We start from the raw sequence: 23,747 nt of genomic DNA, 5'->3' as shown, positions 1-23,747 counted from the left end.
CTGCATCTGTGCACATACAGAGGCTGAACTTCAGGACATAGTCGATGTATTTACTGAGGCGTACGAAAGCATGGGCCTCACGCTAAACATCCGTAAGACAAAGGTCCTCCACCAGCCTGTCCTCACCGCACAGCACTGCCCCCCAGTCATCAAGATTCACGGCAAGGCCCTGGACACCGTGGACCACTTCCATATCTCAGGAGACTCCTATCAACAAGAGTAGGCATCGACGACGAGATCTAACACCGCTTCCAGTGCGCCAGTGCAGCCTTCGGCCGCCTGAGGAAAACATTGTTTGAAGACCAGGCCCTCCAAACTGCCACCAAGCTCATGGTCTACAGGGCTGTAATAATACCTGCCCTCCTGTATGGCTCAGATACATGGACCATGTATAGTAGACACCTCAAGTTGCTGGAGAAATATCACCAACGATGTCTCCACAAGACCCTACAAATCCCCTGGGAGGATAGATGCACCAACATCAGCGTCCTCATTCAGGCTAACAACCCCAGCATTGAAGCACTGACCAAACTCGATCAGCTCCGCTGGGCAGGCCACATAGTCCGCATGCCAGACACGAGACTCCCAAAGCAAGTGCTCTACTCGGAGCTCCTTCACAGCAAACGAGCCAAAGGTTCAAGGACACTGTCAAAGCCTCCCTGATAAAGTGCGACATCCCCACTGACACCTGGGAGTCCCTGGCCCAAGACCGCCCTAAGTGGAGGAAGGGCGCTGAGCACCTCGAGTCTCATCGCCAAGAGCGTGCAGAAATCAAGCGCAGGCAGCGGAAAAAGCGTGTGGCAAACCGGTCCCACCCACCCCTCCCCTCAACGACTATCTGTCCCACCTGTGACAGAGTCTGTGGCTCTCGTATTGGACTGTTCAGCCACCAAAGAACTCACTTCAGAAGTGAAAGCAAGTCTTCCTCGATTCTAACTGCCTATGATGATAACTAGGTCCTTTTGTAGATTTTTTGTGTCCTCCTCACACATTGCTTTTCCTCTCATCTATGGTCATAATTCTATACAACAGCATTATTGCAAACGTATGCCATAAGTTAGATCATTGTGTTCCCTCAGCCTCCAGTGGCAAATTTATGTCAAAATTTACTGGTGAACTGATTAGAATACACCTCAGTGAGCATAACGTGAATTAGAAGCAGTGCAGCCAATGGCCAATGTATTGATCCAGCCGATTTTATAGCTTGTAAATAATTCTGATCTATTATTATACCAATAGTTTAGAGATTATGGTTATAAAGGTGCTTATTAGTGGCAGATTGTAATACAGGCAACTCTCAATTATCCATACACGGATCTCACAGAGAACCCGCTGCAACAGCACTTTTAAAAACTGTGATTCTTTCCCGTGTACAGCTGCACACGACCATTAAACCCATCCCACACACAGTCCTGCGCTGACACACAGCATTATCACTACACACAGAGCAAGGGCTTTATTTTATAATAAAGTTTAATGCTGTCTCAACCTTAAAGGAATCCTTGTAGAGCAAGCAAATTAACTTGGACCTGGACAGTTTGTCTGCTCATACTGCGACCCATCCTCACGTTATCAGATCGAAGGCATTGCTCCCAACCCCGCTCTTCTAGGACACTGTCCAGATCGCTGGAAGCAAGTTCAGAGGGGCAAAAGATTTATCCAACTCTTCCTCCCTTCCCTGCCGTCTTTCCATTTTCTGATCTTGGTGAATGTGATGTTGTGCAGTCTGGAGTATCACTGAGGGTGCTGCCTCGGGGGTAAGTAAAGTCGAGTCTCATTCGACTTCCAGCGGTTGAAGCCTTTAGACTGGCCATTTTAAGAAAAAGTAGACACAGTATAACATGGGTCTCTTCACTTTATATTAAAATGAATAGGTGGACAATCCCATCCTGGAATGCACAAAAGCAGAAAAGCATCAAAGTACTGTATAAATTTGGGACCCAAACATTCTCGGCAAGTACGTGCACTCGCTCTAGCGGCAAAATCGTTTACCCGGAATAGCCCAATCCCCGAGGGCCTCTAAGTTTAGTTACCTAAATTACCACAAAGATTTTTGAGGTTTGTTTAATTCTTTAAGGTAAAGGCCATTTCGGGGGCACATATAACAGAACGTGTAGATACACTAATGCTTAACACAATGGGAATGATTGCGATGCCAAATGATGTATCTCAATGAAAGTGCTTTGATCGATGATGTATCGGCTCCGAAATTGAATATGCTCCTGCAGACAAAAGTGCTAATTGTGATTTGATTTATGAGTATGGGTCTGGGAATTCTCTTCGGATTCATCTTGTGTGCACCACATGGATAATGAGGCATCACAAGCAACCATCTTGAATAAATAAATAAATCACGTTACTGCCAGGGCTCCAGTGCCATTATTTTTCAGTCTAAATGACAGCGACATGGACACTGACTTAAATGTAGCAATTCACAATCGCCATTGATTTTAATGGGACGGACAGCCCAAAGGTCTCCAGAAATTATGAAGTGATGATATAGATAACTCATACCACCAATTTCCTGGAACTTCTGTTCTAGTATAATGGCCTTTTCCATAGGTGCGGCATCATTATTGCACAAGTTTTCAACAAATTACGGGTCTATTTTCAATGCATACAACGTCAATTTCAGGCAGGTGCCCTGGGTGACTATAGAGCACCCTAACCAAAATGGCACTTCCTGCACAGAATGAGCGCCTGCAAACCGCACACCACAGTGGGTCTTGCAGAGCCCATTTCCTCGCAATCGAATTTCTAGGCCACAGCGGGATAATGTAAATTAGTTGTGCATGTGGCATCGTTGTGATAATAATGATGCACTGTGCTACTGATACATCTCTCATAAAAAAAAATTGTTACGCACTTGTTCATTATGCAGTGCCCCTTCAAATTATAACTGTACTATTAGTCACAAACATGCAGTAATAATAAAAGATATAGGGCTCAATTTTCCCCAAAGTCCGTTTTCTGGCGTATTGCCAGAGTTACACTCGTTTTTCTAGGCCAGAAATGCAGCAGAAATATTTTGCCAATGTTTCCCCAATGTATAATTCGAATTTGGCACCGCGCAGTATGTCCGGTCACCTCAGGGGGTGGAGCCTGCTGTCTGCGCCGAAAACCGAAGCCGCACCTTCTGCACATGTGCGGGAAAAAAAAGTTACATTTTTGATGTTGTTCCAATGGATGAACATGGTCAGTACAGCTCGGATTTGGCAATCGGCCATTTTTAAAGAGCCAGTTGTATGCGTGAGAAGGAGTGCTGTGTGAGAGCATTGGGAAAATCGCAGCTGGAGCAATACAAGATGTAACGCAGTGCAAGAACCAAGAATTTCTTACAGGAAGAAGTGGAGGCACTAGTTGCTGTGATTGAGAAAAGATGGCAGGAGCTGGACACCAGCAGAGGTCACATAAAAGTTCCACCCAAAGAAATGAAGAAACGCTGGAACCAAGTTGCAGAAGATTACTGTGCAATGGTGACTACCATGAGATCTGGAGGCCAGTGTAAAAAGAAATGGCAGGACCTTGGTCAAGTAGTTAGTGTAAGGAATATTTTCATTTATTCAATGGAATTGCAATTGCAATTGTAATGGGACCAGCTGTATATGTCCCAACCAGCAGAAAGACACCCTTTCTAAAATGTTGCATTATCATCTTTGCAGAGGAAGGTGGCACATAATAAAAGGGAAAGGACTCGAACAGGAGGAGGTCCGGCAAATCTGCACTCACTGACACCCTTAGAACAGAGGGTCGTTGCTTTGATGGATCCTGCCTGGAAAAAAGCAATCAGTGCTGCACAAGCAGGGCCCACACTCGAGGGAGAGGGTAAGTCCTGCAAATTCATCGCAGCCCTTCGAATCAACCTGCTGCTTGGCCTGCGATGTGTGAGCCTACTCATGTTGCCCATCCTACCCCCTCCTCTGCTGCTAACCATTTCACTGTTCTGTTATATTTTGTAGAACTTGAGGCCAACGCTGATGATGCAGAAGAAAATTCAGACGCGGACGAGCCTGAAGAGGAGAACATCTTCCAATCCATCCATGGGGGTGAGGGGGAGGGGATGGAGCTGGATGAAGCTCCCACTGTTGCAATGACTTTGGAGGAGATGACGGTCATGGAGGTCACAGCCCCTTCCGTGACTAGTGGTTTGAGTGGGACATTCCATGGTTTCACACCTTCCGAGGTTGCGGGTCCCAGTGGTGTAGTGTGGTGCAGCAAGGCACACCCAGGTCCCCACCGTCTCAGGATGCGGGTCCCAGTGTTGTGGTGCAAACCACACCCATGGGGAGGAGGGGAAGGAGAGCGCAACCGCACTCTCCTGAGGTGCAGGATCTAACAGATGTGGTTCAGATGTCATTGAGTGCCGAGAGCATTGACCTTATCCGATCACTCCTGGACGCCGTCAGTGGGGTGAATGATAAGGTAGCGGGACTGTCAGGAGAAGTAACAGCAATGACACGAGAAATGGGAACAATATCCGGGATCATCAGTGAAGGAATAGTAGCTATGAGGGAGGGAATGTCAGAGGTAGTGCAAACCTCGTCACTGACCATGAGGGAGGGAATGTTGCAGATAGCTCAGACAGTTTTGCTCAACATGATGGAGGGTAATTGAGACACTGTCAGGGCGCATGAGGGACGGCATGTTGGAGTTAGCTGCTGCAATAAGGGAACATGCCCAGACCCCGCGTCCATTGACAGAATCAACTATCACTCCCACTCCAATCCCCACACTAGTCTCTGAATAGCCCAAAGCTGGGCCCTCCAAATTGCCGCCTGACGCTGACACAACGCGCCCCCGCACCAGAGACTGGTGTGGGGATTGGAGTGGGAGTGATAGTTGATTCTGTCAATGGACGCGGGGTCTGGGCATGTTCCCTTATTGCAGCAGCTAACTCCAACATGCCGTCCCTCATGCGCCCTGACAGTGTCTCAATTACCCTCCATCATGTTGAGCAAAACTGTCTGAACTATCTGCAACATTCCCTCCCTCATGGTCAGTGACGAGGTTTGCACTACCTCTGACATTCCCTCCCTCATAGCTACTATTCCCTCACTGATGATCCCGGATATCGTTCCCATTTCTCGTGTCATTGCTGTTACTTCTCCTGACAAGTCTCCTCAAGAGGTGCGCAGTCCTCGAGATGTTAGAAAGAATAAGCTTGGTACCAATCCCAGAAACACTGTGTCACCGCCTGTGGGCAGGGGTGGTGGAGTGTCCAAGACCAAGTGCAGCGGGCGGTCTTAGAATAAAGGGGGATGAGAGATAGGTGAAGCCTTTCTTTGCTGCTGTTGTTATTGTTGTTATTATTGTTGTTATTATTGTAACTGTTCTCAAATTAAAAGTTTTTTGTAAGTTATGTAAATTTACAAGTTTAGAAGAGATCTTAAAGTTTTTAAGTGATCTTAAAGAGTGATATTAAAGTAAAGTTTGATACAAGAATAATTTTATTAAAGTTAAGTGCATTGTAAACTTTTGAATAAAATATATTTTACATTAAAACTGAATCATGTTCCATTAACACAACACAACATTACAGAACAGCTCCAATAGTAAACATGTCCATGTGGAATAGTTGTCGCTGAGCCTTCAGGCATCAATAAAGTGTTCACGGATGAGCTGCTGGCGCAAGAATCGAGCAATTGTTAAAGGAGCACGATGGTCCGCCCTCCTCTGCCGTCGTGCTCCGGCCTCAGGCATGGCTTCCTCATCCTCGTTGTCCTGCTCCTCCTCGTCACCAGCATCTTCCACATCATTATCATCAGCCACTCTCACCACAGATGGGTCTTCAACTACCAGCTGCTGCTGCTTCATGATGGCTAAGTTATGCAGCATGCAGCACACAACAGTGAACTGACCAACAATCTCAGTGGAGTATAGCAAGTAGCCTCCGGAATGGCCAGGCATCAGAAACGTTGTTTCAATATGCCAATGGTCCTCTCTATGATGCTGTGCGTCGCAATGTGCAACATGTTGCATTTACGGTCAGCTTCCGTCCAGGTTACATGTAGAGACGTCATGAGCTAGGTGGCGAGGCCATAACTTTTGTCTCCCAGTAGCCAGCTGTGCCCTTCTGGCTGCTGCTGAAACATGGCAGATATAACGCTGTCGTGTAGGATGAACGCATCATGGGTGCTGCCAGGGTATATTGCATCGACTGACATGATATGATGCATGTCGTCACACGAGCTGCACATTAATGGAGTAGAAGCCTTGTCTGTTCCTGTACATCTCGGAATCCTTCGAAGGTGTTCGCAAGGTGATGTGGGTACAATCAATGCAGCCCTGTACCTTTGGGAAGCCAGCAATCCTGGAGAAGCCTACAACCCTGTCATGGGTTGCTTGGGCGGGTGGTCTTACGTGTGTACAGTGCAGCCGTGACCTGGCGAATGGAGACATGTGTTGCATTTTGAGAGATGGCACACACATCCCCAATTGTAGCTTGAAACGATCCGGAGACATAGAATGCAAGTACAGCTGTAATCTTTACTTCAACTGACAAAGCAGCCCTCCTGATGCTTCTAGGTTGCAGGTCTGCTTTGACCAACTCACAGATCTCACTTTGCGGAAACGCAGCCTTCTGACACAGTGTGCATCACTCAGGTGGAGATACGAACACCTGTCTCGATATACTCAAGGTGGGTAAGGTCTCCTGCCCAACACCCTACGGGCTCTAATGTTCCTGATGCGATGAAGTATAATCAATTGTCTCCTATGTAGTACCATGATGCAGAAGGCTTGCACAAGGTATGGCATTGTCAGTATTGCCCCCATACTTAAATGTAACCTTTGAAAGAAGCTCAAAACGGCAGGAAAGAAGGCAGCACAGTTTCGCAGTTGAATCTCCCCAGGGCTGTATGGATGGACCACACCCAAAGGTATTGTGCCTTCTCCTCTCTGGCCTAGAAAAATCGTAACTAAATCAGTTACACCGGCGCAGATCGCAGGGGGAAACTTGAAAAAAATAAATACGCCAGAAAAAACAGCGTGCGCCAAAAGAACGGCGCAAATGACTGAGGAAAATTGAGCCCATAATTCTGTTGACGTCGTAACAGTCACATACCTTTTGCTCACTGACACTTTCATTTCTTCAGTATCTTCAGGTTTCTTACCAGGTGTCATCTTGTCTGCACTATCTAGGAGAGCGCTTAGTGCCACCCTTCTAAAAACATTCCCATGAGCCTCTTTGATGAATTGAACAAGTTGACGAATGTCACAATAAAGCCCCTAAAGAAAAGAATTTATATAAACATTGTCTATATCAATATGCTGAAGATTCACTAATGTTAAATGGACTGATTGCAGTCACCCTTTTTTTAGGTTTAGAATTATATTTGTTTAAAATAAAAATTACTAAAGCCCTATAAAGGGCTCTTTGATACAAAAATATTTTAATCGTACTTGTTTTCAGTGATCGTTCTAGTGAAATAGAGCTTGTTGAGAGTGGGCAGAGGAAACGTTTCAACGAGCGCCTCAAAGCTTCCTTTAGAAAGTGCCAAATCCTCACCGACACCTGGGAATCCCTGGCCCAAGATCGCCTTAAGTGGAGGAAGAGCATCCGGGAGGGTGCTGAGCACCTCAAGTCTCATCACCTTGGGCTAGCTTGCCGTGTAGGAGTTCTGAGTAGAGCGCTTGCTTTGGGAGTCTTGTGCCAGGCATGCGGACGATGTGGCCCGCCCAATGTAGCTGGTCGAGTGTGGTCAGTGCTTTGATGCTGGGGATGTTGGCCTGATTGAGAACCCTGAAGTTGGTGCATCTATCCTCCCAGTAGATTTGCAGGATCTTGCGGAGGCAGCGTTGGTGGTACTTCTCCAGCGCTTTGAGATGTCTGCTGTATATGGTCCACATCTCTGAGCCATATAGGAGGGTGGGTATCACTACCGGGGTCAAGCAGGGCTGCGTCATCGCGTCAAAGCTCTTCTCGATCTTCCTTGCTGCAATGCTCCATTTCACTCTCAGTAAGCTCCCCGCTAGAGTGGAACTAAAGTATAGAACCAATGGGAACCCGTTCAACCTTCGTCGCCTCCAGGCTAGATCCAAGGTCGTCCCATCCTCTGTCATCGAACCACAATACGCGGATGACGCTTGCATCTGCGCACATTCAAAGGCCGAACTCCAAGCCATCATCAACATCTTCACCGAGGCGTACGAAAGCATGGGCCTTACACTAAACATCCGTAAGACAAAGGTCCTTCACCAACCTGAACCCGCCACACAGCACTGTCCCTCGATCATCAAAATCCATGGCGCAGTCTTGGACATTATGGACCATTTTGATATTTACCACATAACAGATTATGCTAAAAATAAACTATTCCTGCATTAGTTCACTATACCTTGATTCTAGGTCAACCAGTAAAAAGGCTAAGGACTTTTTTATTGAATTTATAAAAGAAGCTTCTCTTGGAACTTAATTTCCATGCAAATATTATTACATGACATACCATGAAGAGTCGCAACAAAATGGCTTCCAAAAGAGATTCTTACCAGATTCTCAGCACTGTGTAATTCATGTGTAGTGGATGCACATCGTGTGATCAGAGGTTTGAACATGCAGCTCACAATAATTGCTTCCATACTCCGTGCAGCTGATTTACTGTCACCAGTGGTAAAATTATTTCCAAATCCAGCCTTGTCTAAATGTATAGAAAATACAAATGAATACTGTACTTACTATGGCCTATGTTCACATCCTTCTGTTCTTTTTCACCAATTATGAATTTTGCCCATCCTTAATCCTCTTAAATCTCTCTTACTCCCACTGATCTGCATTCATTTATCCTTAGTGTGAGCTGCTGTCTGCATATCAATCAACATGGTAATTTCCAAATAATAACTTTTTATATCGTTTCAAATGTGCATCTCAATAGCCAACTCCTAAATACAGTTTTTTTTTTAAACAGTACCATTATTGAATTGTGCTTGCAGCTAATTGAAACAACTACTTTTACTGCTGAAGATGAACTTCCATGATTTTAACGCATTCCCACTCAAATTTTAATTTTTTTTAACTTCCCGCACCATCTAATTTCCTCCCTTCCTTAAGTGTGAGCCATGGTTCAGTGGGTAGCACTTCTGAGTCAGGTGGCTGTGGGTTCAAGTCCCACTCCGGAGACTTGAGCATGAAATATAGGTTGACACTCCAGTGCAGTACTGAGAGAATACTGCACTGTCAGAGGTGCCACCTTTCTGAAGAGAAAAGTTAAGGCTGTAGAGAAGAGTAACGATTTAGGTAAAATCAAGCAGCGTGTGTCAGGAAGGGACAGAAAGTTTAACAAAGGTAATAGGGCATTAGTAATTAAGATCAATAGTAAACACTTAAAATTAAAAGTGCTGTATGTGAATGCATGAAGCATTCATAACAAGGTAGATGAATTAATGGCACAAATAGAGATAAATGTGTTTGATCTCATAGCTATTACTGAGATGTGGTTGCAGGGTGACCAAGGTTGGGAACTAAATATTCCAGGCGACTTGACTTTTATAAAAACTAAGTAAAATGGAAAAGCAGGGGGAGTAGCCCTGATAATAAAGGATAAGATAAAGACAGTAGTGAAAAAGGATCTTAGCCTAGATAATCAGGATGTTGAATCAGTATGGGTGGAACTAAGAAATAGCAAAGGACAGAAAACATTGGTGGGAGTAGTTTATAGCTCCCCCTACCAGTAGTTACAGTGTTGGCCAGAGTGTAAATCAGCAAACTAGAGGAGCATGTAACAAGGGGAATGCACTAATCCTGGGGGACTTTAATCTTCATATAGACTGGGCAAACCAAATTGGCAAAAGTAGTCCTGGAATGCATTCGAGACGGTTTTCTAGAACAGTATGTCCAGGAACCATCTAGGGAACAGACTGTTTTAGACCTAGTATTGTGTAATGAGACAGGGTTAATTAGTAATCTTATAGTAAGGGCTCCTCTGGGGAAGAGTGACCATAATATGTTGAGTTTGAGAGTGATGTGTTTAAATTCAAAACTAAGGACTTAAAGTTAAACAAAGTTAAACGAGGTATATGGGGCAAGTTTGCCAAGGTAGATTGGGAAATTAGATTAAAATATATGACGATAGATAAGCAATGACGACCATTTAATGAACTAATTCATAATTCTCAATGAACATACGTTCATCCTTGAGGAATAAAAAACTTCACTGGAAAAGTGGTCCAACAGCGGCTAACTAGAGAAGTTAAGGAGAGTATTCGATTAAAAGAGGATTACAATGTAGCCAAAAAGAGTAGCAAGTCTGAGGATTGGGAGGGTTTACAAATTAGCAAAGGATGACCAAAAAATTGATAAAAGTGAGAAAAAGAATGAGAGTAAACTAGCAAGAGATATAAAAACAGATTGCAAGAGCTTCTACAAGTATGTAAAAATGAAGAGATTATCCAAAGTAAGCATGAATCCCTTAGAGGCAGAGACAGGAGAAATTATAATGGGAATAAGGAAATGGCTGAGACTTTAAACAAAAATTTTGTAGCTGTCTTCACAGAAGACACAAAAAAAGCGAAAATAGTGGGGAACCAAGGATCTAATAAGAGTGAGGAACTTAAATTAATTAATATTAAAGAAAAAGCACTGCAAAAATTACACGCCGACAAATCCCCTGGACCTGATGGCCTACATCTTAGGGTTTTTTCAAAGAGGTGTCTGCAGAGATAGTGGATGCACTGGTTTTGATCTCCAAGAATCCCTTAGATTCTAGAACAGTCCCCGTGGATTGGAACATAGCAAATGTAATCCCACTATTGAAGAAAGGAGGGAGAGAGAGGTACGCTCGTGGCCTTCTACGAGGGGTGGGTGCCGAAGGGACTGGAGTGCATCATCATCCCCGGCAACAACATTTTAATTTGATTCAAGTTTATGGTAAAAAGTTAATTTGTTTATTTGTCGGTTTTAGTGCCCTCGTTAATAAGGGAGCACTTGATTTATGGTTTCAACTAAAATAGTTGCACAGCTGTTGAAAAAAAGGAGGAAGAGAGAAACCAGGGAATTATAGACCAGTTAGCCTGATATCAGTAGTAGGGAAAATACTAGAATCTATTATGAGGGACTTAGTAACAGGGCATTTAGAAAATCATAGGCAGAGTCAACGCAAATTTAGGAAAGGGAAATCGTGTTTGACAAATCTATTAGATGTTGTTTAGGTATAACTAGGAGAGTAGATAAGGGGGAACCAATGGATGTAGTACATTTGGATTTTCAAAAGGCATTCAATAAGGTGCCACACAGGAGGTTATTACATAAGATTAGGGCTCATAGGATTGGGAGTAATATATTAGCATGGATTGAGGATTGGTAAATGGATAGAAAACAGAGCGAAGGAATAAACGGGTAATTTTTAGGTTGGCAGATTGGAACTAGTTAGGTGCCAAAAAGATCAGTGCTTGGGTTTCAGCTATTTACAAATCTATACCAATGAGTTAGATGAAGGGACTGAGTGTAATGTATCCAGGTCTGCTGATGATACAAAACTACATGGGAAAGTAAGCTGTGAGGAGGTTGCAAAGAAGCTGCAAAGGGAAAGAGACAGGTTAAGTGAGTAGGCAAGAAGGTGGCAAACAGAGTATAATGTGGGGAAATGTGAAATTATCCACTTTGGTAGGAAGAATAGAAAAGCAGAATATTTTTTAAAAGATGGGAGACTAATAAATATTGGTATGCAGAGGAATTTAGGTGTCCTTGTATGCGAAGCACTGAAAGTAAACATGAAGGTACATGAAGCAATTAGAAAGGCAAATGGTATGTTAGCCTTTATTGCAAGGGGCTTGGAATATAAGGGTAAGGATATCTTGCTGCAATTATATAGGATCTTGGTGAGACCACAGCTAGAGTACAGTGCACAGTTTTGGTCTCCTTAACTAAAGGGTGCAACAAAGGTTCACTAGATTGATTCCTGGGATGAGAGGGTTTTCCCATGAGGAGAGATGGAGTAGAATGGGCCTATATTCTCTGGTGTTTAGAAGAATGAGAGATGATCTTATTGAAACATATAAAATTCTTAGAGGGCTTGACAGGGTAGATGCTGAGAGCCTGTTTCCCCTGACTGGAGAGTCAAGAACTAGGGGCCAAAATCTCAGGATAATTGGGCAGCTATTTAGGACTGAGATGAGGAGGAATTTCTTCACTCAGAGGTTTGTGAATCTTTGGAATTCTCTACCCTAGAGGGCTATGAATGCTCAATCATTGACTATATTCAAGACAAAGATCGCTAGATTTTTGGATACTAAGGGAATCAAGGGATATGGAGATAGGTGGGAAAGTGGAGTTGAGGTAGAAGATTAGCCATGATCTTACTAAATGGCGAAGCAGGCTCGAGTGGCCTTATGGCCAACTCCTGCTCCTATTTCTTTTATTCTTATGTTCCTCCCCAGAAGCCCCCAGTAGCTCAACAAAGTAGGTAATTTCCATATGTGAGCCTAGATGGTGAGTATCTGTAGATTGTTCAACTATGGAAGCACCACAGCCAAGTTCAATCCTGTATTCACGTGACATCCAAAGACATACACTTTTCATAGATCCACAGTGCTATACATCACAGAAGGAGACTATTCGGCTTGTCATGTTTGTGCCGGCTCCTTACTAGATCAATCCGAAACCAATCCCATTCTCTTCCTCTGCTTCAAATGTTTTTCCAATATTTCCTAAAAGATGCAATGGTTTCTGCCTCAACTACCCAACATGGGGCAGAAGCATTTACCTGGGACAAAGCATTTCATGTTCCAACAACTCTGTATAAGAATTTTCTTCTGACCCATCACTCCTTCACTCCTAATGGCACTTTTAATTTGACAACCCCGTCACTTACTCACCAACTGGAGGAATTAGTATTTCCCTTTCCTCCTAGCCATCTCTGCTGCCTTGGAAATATCCTAATATTTCAAGTTGTTCTTCATAGCTATAATTTCCCATCCCTGAAATCATCTTGATGGATGAAGACTCTATATGGCTTAAATGTTGTTTCTTTTATGGGGCTCCCAAAACTGCACACAGTACTCTAACTGTAACTAAACCAAGGTTTTGTACAAATTTATTAATGCTTCTTTACTCTTGCCCCTATTTCTAAAAAACAAGAAACAGAGAGTCGGGATAAATGGTTCATTCTGGGGTTGGCAATCAGTAACTAGTGGGGTGCCGCAGGGATCAGCGCTGGGACCCCAACTATTTACAATCTATATTAATGACTTTGAAGAAGGGACCAAGTGTAATGTAGCCAAGTTTGCTGATGATACAAAGATGGGAGGAAAAGCAATGTGTGAGGAGGACACAAAAAATCTGCAAAAGGACATAGACGGGCTAAGTGAGTGGACAAAAATCTGGCAGATGGACTATAATGTTGAAAAGTGTGAGGTTATGTACTTTGTCAGAAAAAAAATCAAAGAGGAAGTTATTATTTAAATGGAGAAAAATCGCAAAGTGCTGCAGTACAGTGGGACCTGAGGGTAGTTGTGCATAAAACACAAAAGGTTAGTATGCAAGTACAGCAAGTGATCAGGAAGGCCAATGGAATCTTGGCCTTTATTGCAAAGGGGATGGAGTATAAAAACAAGGAAGTCTTGCTACAGTTATACAAAGTATTGCTGAGGCCGCACCTGGAATACTGCGCACAGTTTTGGTTTCCATATTTACGAAAGGATATACTTGCTTTGGAGGCAGTTCAGAGAAAGTTCACTCGGTTGATTCCGGAGATGAGAGGGTTGACTTATGAGGAAAGGTTGAGTTGGTTGGGCCTCTACTCATTGGAATTCAGAAGAATGAGAGTTGATCTTATTGAAATGTATAAGATTATGAGGGGGCTTGACAAAGTGGATGCAGAGGGGATGTTTCCACTAATAGGGGAGACTAGAACTATGGGGCATAATCTTAGAATAAGGGGCTGCCCATTTAAAACTGAGATGAGGAGGAATTTCTTCTCTCAGAGAGTTGTAAATCTGCGGAATTCGCTGCCTCAGAGAGCTGTAGAAGCTGGGCCATTGAATAAATGTAAGACAGAGATAGACAGTTTCTTAACTGATAAGGGAATAGGGGGTTATGGGGAGTCGGCAGTAAAGTGGACCTGAGTCCATGATTGGATCAGCCATGATCATATTAAATGGCGCAGCAGGTTCGAGGGTTCTTATGTTCTTATGTAAAATCCAAAATGCTATTAGCGTTTATTTATGGCATTATCTGCAATCACATTTTCAGCAAATTACATATCTGAACCCACAGATCTCTGTTCATCCACTACCTTCAGCTTCCTTCCATTGGGTGCATACTTCCTCGTCATTCCTCCAAAAAACAAAAATGTATTAACTCACATTTATCCACTGCCCTTTCTACTAATCTGTGTACATTCTCATGACATCTTTTACAGTCCTCCCCAATGTTTTTCAAGCCCCCTACATTTGTTTCAACATAATTTGAGTTTGTGCTCCATAGACTCAAGTCCAAATCATTATGAGAACAAAAGTTGACATAGCATTGACCGCTGAGATACACCATTTCCAACATTTTTCCAATCCAAACACCTGTTTACCCTCATTTCTTTATTTCCTGTCTGTCAAACAACTCTGTATCAATGCTGCTAAACTGGATAGCAATCAGGAGGAGAAGCCCACATGGATTCTTCCTCTCCTTTATTCAATTGCACTGAGGCAACGGTAATACTAATCACAGCTGCTCTGGGTGAAATCAGTTAACTCAGCACTGGGACTTCCTGGATGTTATGGCTCAGTACCTCAATGGGCTGTGTACATATACCAGTTGGTCCAACAATACAAAAGTTTCATCTTCAATTGAAATTGGCAACAATACTTGCAGCTCTCATTTAGAAAAACTCGCTCAAAGGCCTTTTCAAAAGAAACAATACACATCTCGCAATAACTGTCACTTTGAGTGGAAAAATCTAAGTTTAGGGAATCATTTTCCTAATACACAAACAACACACTGACAAATGAATTTTTTTTTAAATCTCACAATTTATTTTAATTTAACTTTAAAAAGCTTTAAAGTCAGAATAATTTTAAACAACTTCAATGCAGTATTCCCGAATAAGGCTTTGCAATCATAAGCCTACCCATGCAATATTTTTAAGTCACCTCCTATACTTATAAATAAAGGAATAAGTAAAATGTACTTACCTGCGGTAGGCCTCCCGATTGGAGCCACCAATTTTCCTGTTTCAAAGAGGCTGGGGCGCCTAAAGCGGACGTTGCAACCCCCAACTGATCGGATCTGAATACCTAGTGCTATTAAAAATAAATTTTTGGAAAATAAATGGCTGTTAAAGAAACTAAAAAATGAACATGAAGGGAGGACATCCACATCTTGGTGATTCCTCAAAAAAATATTCCAGTGAGATTTTTAATACCAGAGAGGAAGCTTTAGATCCTTCATGCAAACTGTTGAGTTTTAGGGAAGGTTGGGACCACCTAGTTAGGTATTACATGTTAACTCTAGGTACCCCACCCTCTCTTTAACAGGAAAAATGGTAGCTGCAATTTTTAGGAAGTAAATATAATTTATTCAGTATTTTAGATGTACAAATTGATTTAAAAATTAGAGGGAAGAACTGATTTCACGCATCAACTTCCAGGTTTATAGAATCTTATCCTCATGTTTCCCTTTCAATTTTGCAAATGTTGATAATGTAGTGGTTTGGTGCACCAATGTACCATACCATGTTGTTTTTGTGATTCCTCACACAATAACTTCCCCATCTCAACGATACCAACAGATAAAAATGCAAGAAGGGCTAGGTACTTCTCCATTAAATAGGAGTGAATTAGTAAACAACTCACCCTACACTATTCTTATGGATGTGCTATTGACCAACTCAAGAGGCTTCGAGATTAGAGCAGGGAGAACTTAAAAAGAAAAAAATGAAAGGGGAGGAATACTGATTTTTACCGGATTGTAATAAAATCCAACTTAAAAACCAAATAGATACAAGTAGCTATCTTGTAACTATTTGTATATAATCAAACCCTATTGATTATATACTTAGTGACTGCATATACAAAAAGGAAATAGTTGATAGAAAGAGTTGCTGTACTTACTGTCAGTAACTGGTTCCATGCAAAACCCTAGCAAAGCATGTAAGAAATCCACTACATTGTTCAGGGAGTCCTTGTTCACATACTCCCGCAGAGTTTGACGAAACTGTACTTTGCTAAGTTTGTACAATCTAGTAAGGCAGTTCTGTGCCTAAAATGATTAATACATTTTAAAATAAACAATGCTTAGTATTAGCTAACAGTAATGTTGAACAAATTTGTATAAAATTGTTGCTAGGATTAGATATGCTTCAGTGAAAGATTAACAAAGTAATGTTATTTAATTCATGTGTATATTGTACTATGGTAAGACTTTAGTACAGTACTACTGCTAGATCATAGTTCCATAATAATGAAAACATTAGTCCTATTCTCTGTTCAAAAAATGGCAGTGGATCAGCTTACAATTAATTCAGTGGGGTTTGAGACACGGCAGGCCCAATAAAAGGGTGAATACTTGAGCTGACATTTCTTCAACCGAGTTTAAAAGGAGGCTGCAATATGATTGAGTTATAATTTTGGGTAAATCTGAAAAATTGCCCTAATTAAAATCAGGCTTATCTTAGGGTGAATTGAACAACCAGCAATGGTAAAAGCCCCTTTACATTACTCCCAAAAAGTGCCTTAGCCTCCAAACATAGAATAGCTCCATTTACTTTGTGACATTTCTTGGTCACCTCTACATCATTCGTAATCTTGCTGTTAGTATTTATAAACAGAAGCCACTTACTTGAAGGCGGAGGCGATCGCCTGATAGCCCACGATGGCCCTCACCACAACCATATGCACATCCCAGTGACTTCACTATTTTGATGAGCATTGTTAACGTAAGTTTATGAATGTCCCCTGGGGTATCTTCATCCTAAGTAAACATAAATACAATTTAGCGTGTCATTGTAAGAGACTTGTTGCAAAAGCTGGATTGAGAAATGATTTCCTCCTGCAATATATGTTTGTGTTTGTGGAGGGAAGGACTAGGGCTCACACAGTAACAGGGTTTTTGTACTCTTAAGTAAAAATGCTGGATTTGGTCAATAATTTAATATATTTCTTATCATATAGGCTGATAAATTTCCAAAACATTCAAATAATTTTCACTGTTTAAAAGTTTGAAACAGACGTTTTCCTTTTTTCTCACTCCATCCTTGAAGCTAATGGCTTACATTGGGATATAGTTCCATCGATGCTGAATGCCTTCTGGTACTTCATCCACGTGGTGATTCTTCATGTGTGAACATAGACAGTGAGCACTGGTGGTCTGTTTGACAGTGAAGGACATTAGAGCTGAGGCTGATCCTGTCTTCACTCATCAAACACATATACACATTATCCAGTAAGAGTAATCAGTGGTCAAAAGTGGGAATATTGACTGTTCTCAACCCTGGACTAAGGACATAAAGTCAATTTCAGTACCCCACCACTTAAGAACAAACTTGCATCACATTCTTAAAATCTGTATTTTGGAGTCTCTTAAAACTATAACAATTCTTACAGCAACAAATATTTATATAGTGTATTTAACATAGTAAAATATCTCAACCAGCCTCAAGCAAGATATGAGATTTGACGAATTTCTCTTTCCGACAGTTAGGGATACATGGAAAAGACTTCCAAAATAAAGCTGTAATTGTATGTCAATTAATATCGTTAATGAAACAGCTGAATGAATATGTGGTGAAGGTTATAAGGATGGGTACCACCTAAGAAAATCAAATGTTGTTGTGAGCCATGGTGCCTGTTTTGCTAGGACTATGGGCTCAATTTTCCTCAGTGCCGTTTTTTGGCGTATTGCAAGAGTTACGCATGTTTTGTTTGGCCCCAACTACTCAAAAAAAAAACTAGCAAGTTTCCTCGTTCTATTTTTTGAAATTGGCACCGCGCAGCCTGTCCTTTAGCTTCGGGGGGTGGAGCCTAATGTCTGCGCTGAAAAAACGATGCCCCTCCCCATCGCCCCACATTCTGCGCATGTGCAAAAAAAACGGACGTTTTTGACGTGACTGCTACGGGCGAGCATGCCCAGTACAGCTCCCGGTCTGCATTCGGCCATTTTTAAAGAGCCAGTTGTGTGTGAGAACTTTTATTCTCATTGGAAAAATTGGAGCTGCAATACAATATACAATGCGGCTCAAGGACCAAGAATTTCTTACAGGATGAAGTGGAGGCACTACTTACTGTGATTGAGGCCAGATGGCACGAACTGGACACCAGCAGAAGTCACATAAAAGTTTCACCAAAAGAAATGAAGAACCGCTAGAACCAACTTGCAGAGGTTTACTGTGCAATGGTGACCACCCCGACGTCTGGAGGTCAGTGCAAAAAGAAGTAGCAGGACCTTGGTCAAGTAGCTAGTGTAAGTAATATTTTCATTTATTCAATGGAATTGCAATTGTAAATGTGACCATCTAACATAGAAAACATAGAAAATAGGTGCAGGAGTAGGCCATTCGGCCCTTCGAGCCTGCACCGCCATTCAATGAGTTCATGGCTGAACAAAATCTGTGTATGTCCCACCCAGCAGAAAGACACCCTCTCTAAAAAGTTATATTTTCATCTTTGCAGAGGAAGGTGGCACACAACAAAAGGGAAAGAGCTCGAACAGGAGGAGGCCCGGCAAATCTGCACCTACTGACATCCTTGGAAGACAGGGTCGCTGCTTTGATGAGTCCTGCCTGGAGAAAAGCAACCACCACTGCACAAGTTGGGTCCACACTCGAGGGAGAGGATAAGTCCTGCAAATTCCACAGTCTGGCTTTGCTAAATGTTAAGTACTGCGCGGGCTAGCCATGCTTCGGTTAATGGTGCTGTCTCCGTCAGCTACAATTCGGTTGATGCAATGTACTATCATTCATCGTGGTCCTTCAAATGAGCCTGCTGCCTATGCTGTGTGTGCCTACTCATGCCACCCTGCCCCCTCCTCTGCAGCTAACCATTTGTCTGTTCTGTTATATTTTGCAGAACTTGAGGTCAATCCTGACGAGGCTCAAGCCGATGCAGAAGAAGATTCAGACGCGGACGAGCCTGAAGAGGAGAACATCTTCCACCCCATCTTCCAGACCAAGAGCATGGAGGTGAGGGGGAGGGGAAGGTGATGGATGAAGCCCACAGTGTTGTACTCACTCTGGTGGAGGTGCAGGTGCTGCCCATTGAGGTGCACGGCCATTTCCAGAGTGGTACGAGTGTTGGGACATTCCATGGTTTCTCACAGTCCGAGGTTGGGGATTCCAGTGGGGTGCAGCGAGGCACATCCAGGGCCCCACCGTCCGAGGCTGCGGGTCCCAGTGGGATGCAGTGAGGCACACCGAGGGCCCCACATCCGAGGCTGCGGGTCCCAGTGAGATGCAGCGAGCCACACCCAGGGTGAGGAGGGGAACGAGAGCTCGACAGCGCTCTCCTGAGGTGCAGGATCTAACAGATGCGGTTCAGATGATGGCACTGACCTTACACGATCACTCCTGGACATTATCAGTGGGGTGGGTGATGAGGTATCGGGACTGTCGGGAGAAGTAACAACACTCTCACGAGAAATGGGAACACTGTCCAGGCACATGAGGGTGGGAATGTCGCAGGCAGCTGATACAATGTCGGTGCACATGAGGGAGGGAATGTCACAGGTGGCTGGTACTCTGTCAGCGAACATAAGGGAGGGAATGTTGGAGGTAGTCGAGACACTGTCAGGGCACGAGGGAGGGAATGTCGGAGTTAGCTGCTACAATAAGGGAACACGGCCAGACCCCACGCACATTGAAAGAATCCACTCCCACTCCAATCCCCAGACCAGCCTCTGAAGAGGCCCAAGCTGGGCCTTCCACATTACTGTCTGCTGCGCTCCCACCCCATCAAGAAGTGCGCATTACCCGAGATGGTCAAAAGAATAAGCTTGGTACCAACCCGAGAAACATTACGCCACCGCCTGCGGGCAGGGGTGGGGTCAACAAGACCAAGCACAATGGGCGGTCTTAGAATAAGGTGGAGGAGAAATGGGTGCAGCCTTTCTTTGCTGCTGTTGTTGTTCTTCTTCTTCTTCCTATTACTGTTGTTACTGTTGTAACTGTTCTCAAATTAAAAGTTTTTTGTAAGTTATGTAAATTTACAAGTTTAAAAGCTTGTAAGTGATCTTAAAGTTTTTAAGTGATCTTAGAAGTTGTAAGTGATCTTAACTGAAAACTTTAAAGTTTGATACAAGAATATTTTTACTAAAGTTAAGTACAAACAAATGTTTGTTAAACTTTTGAATAAAATATATTTTAAATTATAACTGAATCATTTCCATTATTTGTTCCATTATTAACACCACCTTTTGAAGTAAAAAAGAATAATTTCCATTATTTGTTCAATTAACACAACACAACATTACGGAACAGGTCCAAACAGTAAACATGATCCATTTGGAATAGTTGCCGCTGAGCCTTCAGCCCGCAAATCTTTCATGGATGAGCTGCTGATGCAAGGCTCAAGCAATCGTTAAAGGAGCACGATGGCCCATCCTCCTCCACCGTCATGCTCTGGGTTCCGGTAGTTGCATGGCTTCCTCGTCCTCCTCCTCATCATCTGCATCTTCCTCCTCATCATCAGCCATTCTCACCTCAGGTGGGTCTTCTGCTACCAGCTGCTGCTGCCTCATGATTGCTAAGTTATGCAGCATGTAGCACGCAACAGTGAACTGACCGATAATCTCAGGGGAGTATTGCATGTAGCTTCCAGAATGGTCCAGTCATCAGAAACGCTGTTTCAAGCTGCTAATGGTCCTCTCTATTATGCTGTGCATCGCAATGTGCGACATGTGCAATGTGCGACATATTCTCTGTCAGTTTCTGTCTGGGTTACGCGTACGGGCATCATGAGCCAGGTGGCGAGGCCGTACCCTTTGTCTCCCAGCAGCCAGCTCTGCCCTTCTGGCTGCTGCTGAAAGATGGCAGGTATAGCGCTCTCGCGTAGGATGAACGCATCATGGGTGCTCCCAGGGTATCTCGCATCAACTGATATGATGCGATGCATGTCGTCACACACGAGTTGCACATTCACGGAGTGAAAGTTTTTTCTGTTCCTGTACATCTCGGAATCCTCCAAAGATATTCGCAAGGCGATGTGGGTACAATCAATGCAGCCCTGTACCTTTGGGAAGCCAGCAATCCTGGAGAAGCCCACAACCCTTTCACATATCGTCTGGGCAGTGATGGGGAACTTTATGTAGTCACTCCTCCGGTTATATAGTGCAGCAGTCACCTGCCGAATGCAGATATGTGTTACATGTTGAGAAATGGCATGCACATCCTCAGTTGTGGCCTGGAATGATCCAGATGCATAGAATGAAAGTGCAGCTGTAACCTTCACTTCACTAACAAAGCAGTCCTCCTGACACTTCTCGATTGCCCTTCTGGCTGCTGCTGAAAGATGGCAGGTATAGCGCTCTCGCGTCGGATGAACGCATCATGGGTGCTCCCAGGGTATCTCACATCAACTGACATGATACGATGCATGTCGTCACACACGAGTTGCACGTTCACGGAGTGAAAGTTTTTTCTGTTCCTGTACATCTCGGAATCCTCCAAAGGTATTCGCAAGGCGATGTGGGTACAATCAATGCAGCCCTGTACCTTTGGGAAGCCAGCAATCCTGGAGAAGCCCACAGCCCTTTCACATATCGTCTGGGCAGTGGTGGGGAACTTTATGTAATCACTCCTCCGGGCATATAGTGCAGCAGTCACCTGCTGAATGCACTTTGAAAAAAATCCAAAATTAAAGAATTGTATGAGACTTCCATTTTCTGCGTTTTAAGTTTGAAAAAAATTAAGCTTCATGTTGCATATTTAATGTGTTCTTGACTCCTTCCAAAACTTCGCATAAAAACAATGGCGTTTTTGCGCGCCGATTTTTTAATGTGCGTGTTTTTTTTTAAGTGCCCAGAAGGCTTTTTGGGAGTGGTCACGTACGCCGTCCTAGGAAAAATGTAAGTTGGCCAAACTTGCATCAATGTGAAAAACTGGTGCAAACATCAGGTTATGCCCCCATAACGCAAAAAAAAAAATAACCTAAAAAAATCGTAACTAACTGAGTTATGCTGGCGCACAATCTTTGGGGAAATTTAGGCCAAAAAAAGCGGCATGTGGCAAAAAAACGGCGCAGATAACTGGGGAAAATTGAGCCCTATGGAAGTATCAAACAAAAGTAGCAACAGGTCTGGAGTATAAAATGCAATATTCTGGAGTTCTGTTTCAGGGAGAGCATGACATTTTGCAGTACTTTTCCTCAGGAGATTAAAAAAGTTGGACGAAGTACATGATGATGCAGAATGTACGTGCATTATGGAAGGAATTGGATTTTTGAAACCCTCACATTTCTGGTATCATCCTCATTAGATGCTCTCATGTTTTTGAGGATGGTTGGAGTGAAACATTTTTGAAACATGTCTTTCAGGATTCGTTACCTCACTGATGGCATTCCCTCAAGGTTCACTGTTATGTAGCTGTAATTATTTTGAATTAAAAGCAGGGCATTATTTATAGAATGGAGAAGGGAGGATCAATTCGAGTTGTGACATGGTGTCATGTCTTTAGCCACTTTAAATGTTTTGCTTTTTCACTTTTTTGTTTGATTTTAGTTTTAATAAATTCTAGGTAATTTGTTTATAAATGTTCGAAGAAGAATCATGCCAGTGGTCCAACACTGTAATGCAACAAAAGAGTTTTGCAATCAGCTGTTCCAGGAATTAAGCTTGCCTTAAGTTTCCAAATAACGTGATGGTGCAGCTTTAATTAGCAGATGCACTGGGCAGTGTCCCTTCAGTATAATTTCTTCAAAATAAGTTCTTTAAACAGAACAATATTCCAAACAAAACATTGTACATAGAATTACATAAGATATATGGCACACCAGTCCATGTCAGCGTTTATGCTCCACTCAAGCCACCTCTCATCTTTACTCATCTAAATCTATCAGCATAATCCTCTATTCCCTTCTCCCTTATATACTTGTCTAGCCACCCCTTAAACGCACCTATACTATTTGCTTCAACCACTCCCAGTGGTAGCAAGTTCCACATTCTCATCACTCTTTGGCAAGTAAGTTTTGTAAGCATCGGCGTAAACATCGCCACAGACTTCAGGATTTTGGACTTTAAATTTTGCACATTGCTTTTCCATATTTCATTTACTGCAGAAGAACTGACAGCATGGCTGGGACAGGCCCAGGTATGTTCCACAGGAATACACATCAGGTGGGTGGGAATAGTCTGGGATGGGTCAATGGCTGAAAGCAGGCTGATGGAGGACCCTTTTGTCAGGTAATGGGACCCCATCAGTGACAGATCAGGTAAACTGGTCAGTGCTCAAGCCATCGAAATGAATGGAGATAGCCCCAGAGCGCGGGAACCTCAGGACAAAGGAAGCTATTGGCCACCCAGACTCATTGGAGCCTTTGGGCTCAAGTTTCGGACCCCTGCTAGAACAGCGCACATTGGAGAGTCCCGCCTAATTTGTAGAACAATAATTGCGGCGAATACTTACCTCGCGATTCTCCGATAGCTGTAGGCCCATTTCCAGCTCGGCATTGCGCAGCAGGAGCTGCTGGGGGTGGAGCTACAGCCCTGTACCAAAAACAATGCCGGCAGCTGCGCGCGTGAGCAACGGAGGCTGCGCTCCCGGCCCTCCCGGCGCGTCCTGTCTCCGGGCGACGACCCTATCCCTGGCCGAAGGGACGTCATCCCTATTCCCGGCCGA

At 43.4% G+C, this 23,747-nt stretch overlaps 1 protein-coding gene across 8 annotated transcripts in view; it reads right to left on the bottom strand.

Moving 5' to 3' along the window:
• LOC139260001 (protein unc-80 homolog) overlaps positions 1-23,747 on the bottom strand; it is a 501,022-nt gene that overhangs the window by 359,564 nt on the left and 117,711 nt on the right. For 5 of the 8 annotated variants that reach the window (XM_070876044.1, XM_070876038.1, XM_070876039.1 and 2 more), the window contains 5 exons: positions 16,763-16,894; positions 16,036-16,183; positions 15,118-15,225; positions 8,488-8,636; positions 7,064-7,227 (listed from right to left, as the gene is read on the bottom strand). In XM_070876044.1, the coding sequence (XP_070732145.1) occupies positions 7,064-7,227; positions 8,488-8,636; positions 15,118-15,225; positions 16,036-16,183; positions 16,763-16,894 (701 nt within the window). The remainder of the gene's footprint in view (positions 1-7,063; positions 7,228-8,487; positions 8,637-15,117; positions 15,226-16,035; positions 16,184-16,762; positions 16,895-23,747) is intronic. The other 3 variants (XM_070876041.1, XM_070876045.1, XM_070876046.1) reach the window with 1 other exon arrangement.

Source organism: Pristiophorus japonicus, chromosome 3 (assembly GCF_044704955.1).
Source record: "Pristiophorus japonicus isolate sPriJap1 chromosome 3, sPriJap1.hap1, whole genome shotgun sequence".
NCBI classification, from domain to species: Eukaryota; Metazoa; Chordata; class Chondrichthyes; family Pristiophoridae; genus Pristiophorus; species Pristiophorus japonicus.
Note: the sequence above shows the minus strand (reverse complement) of the source record. Positions and strands in the feature narration are given on the sequence as shown.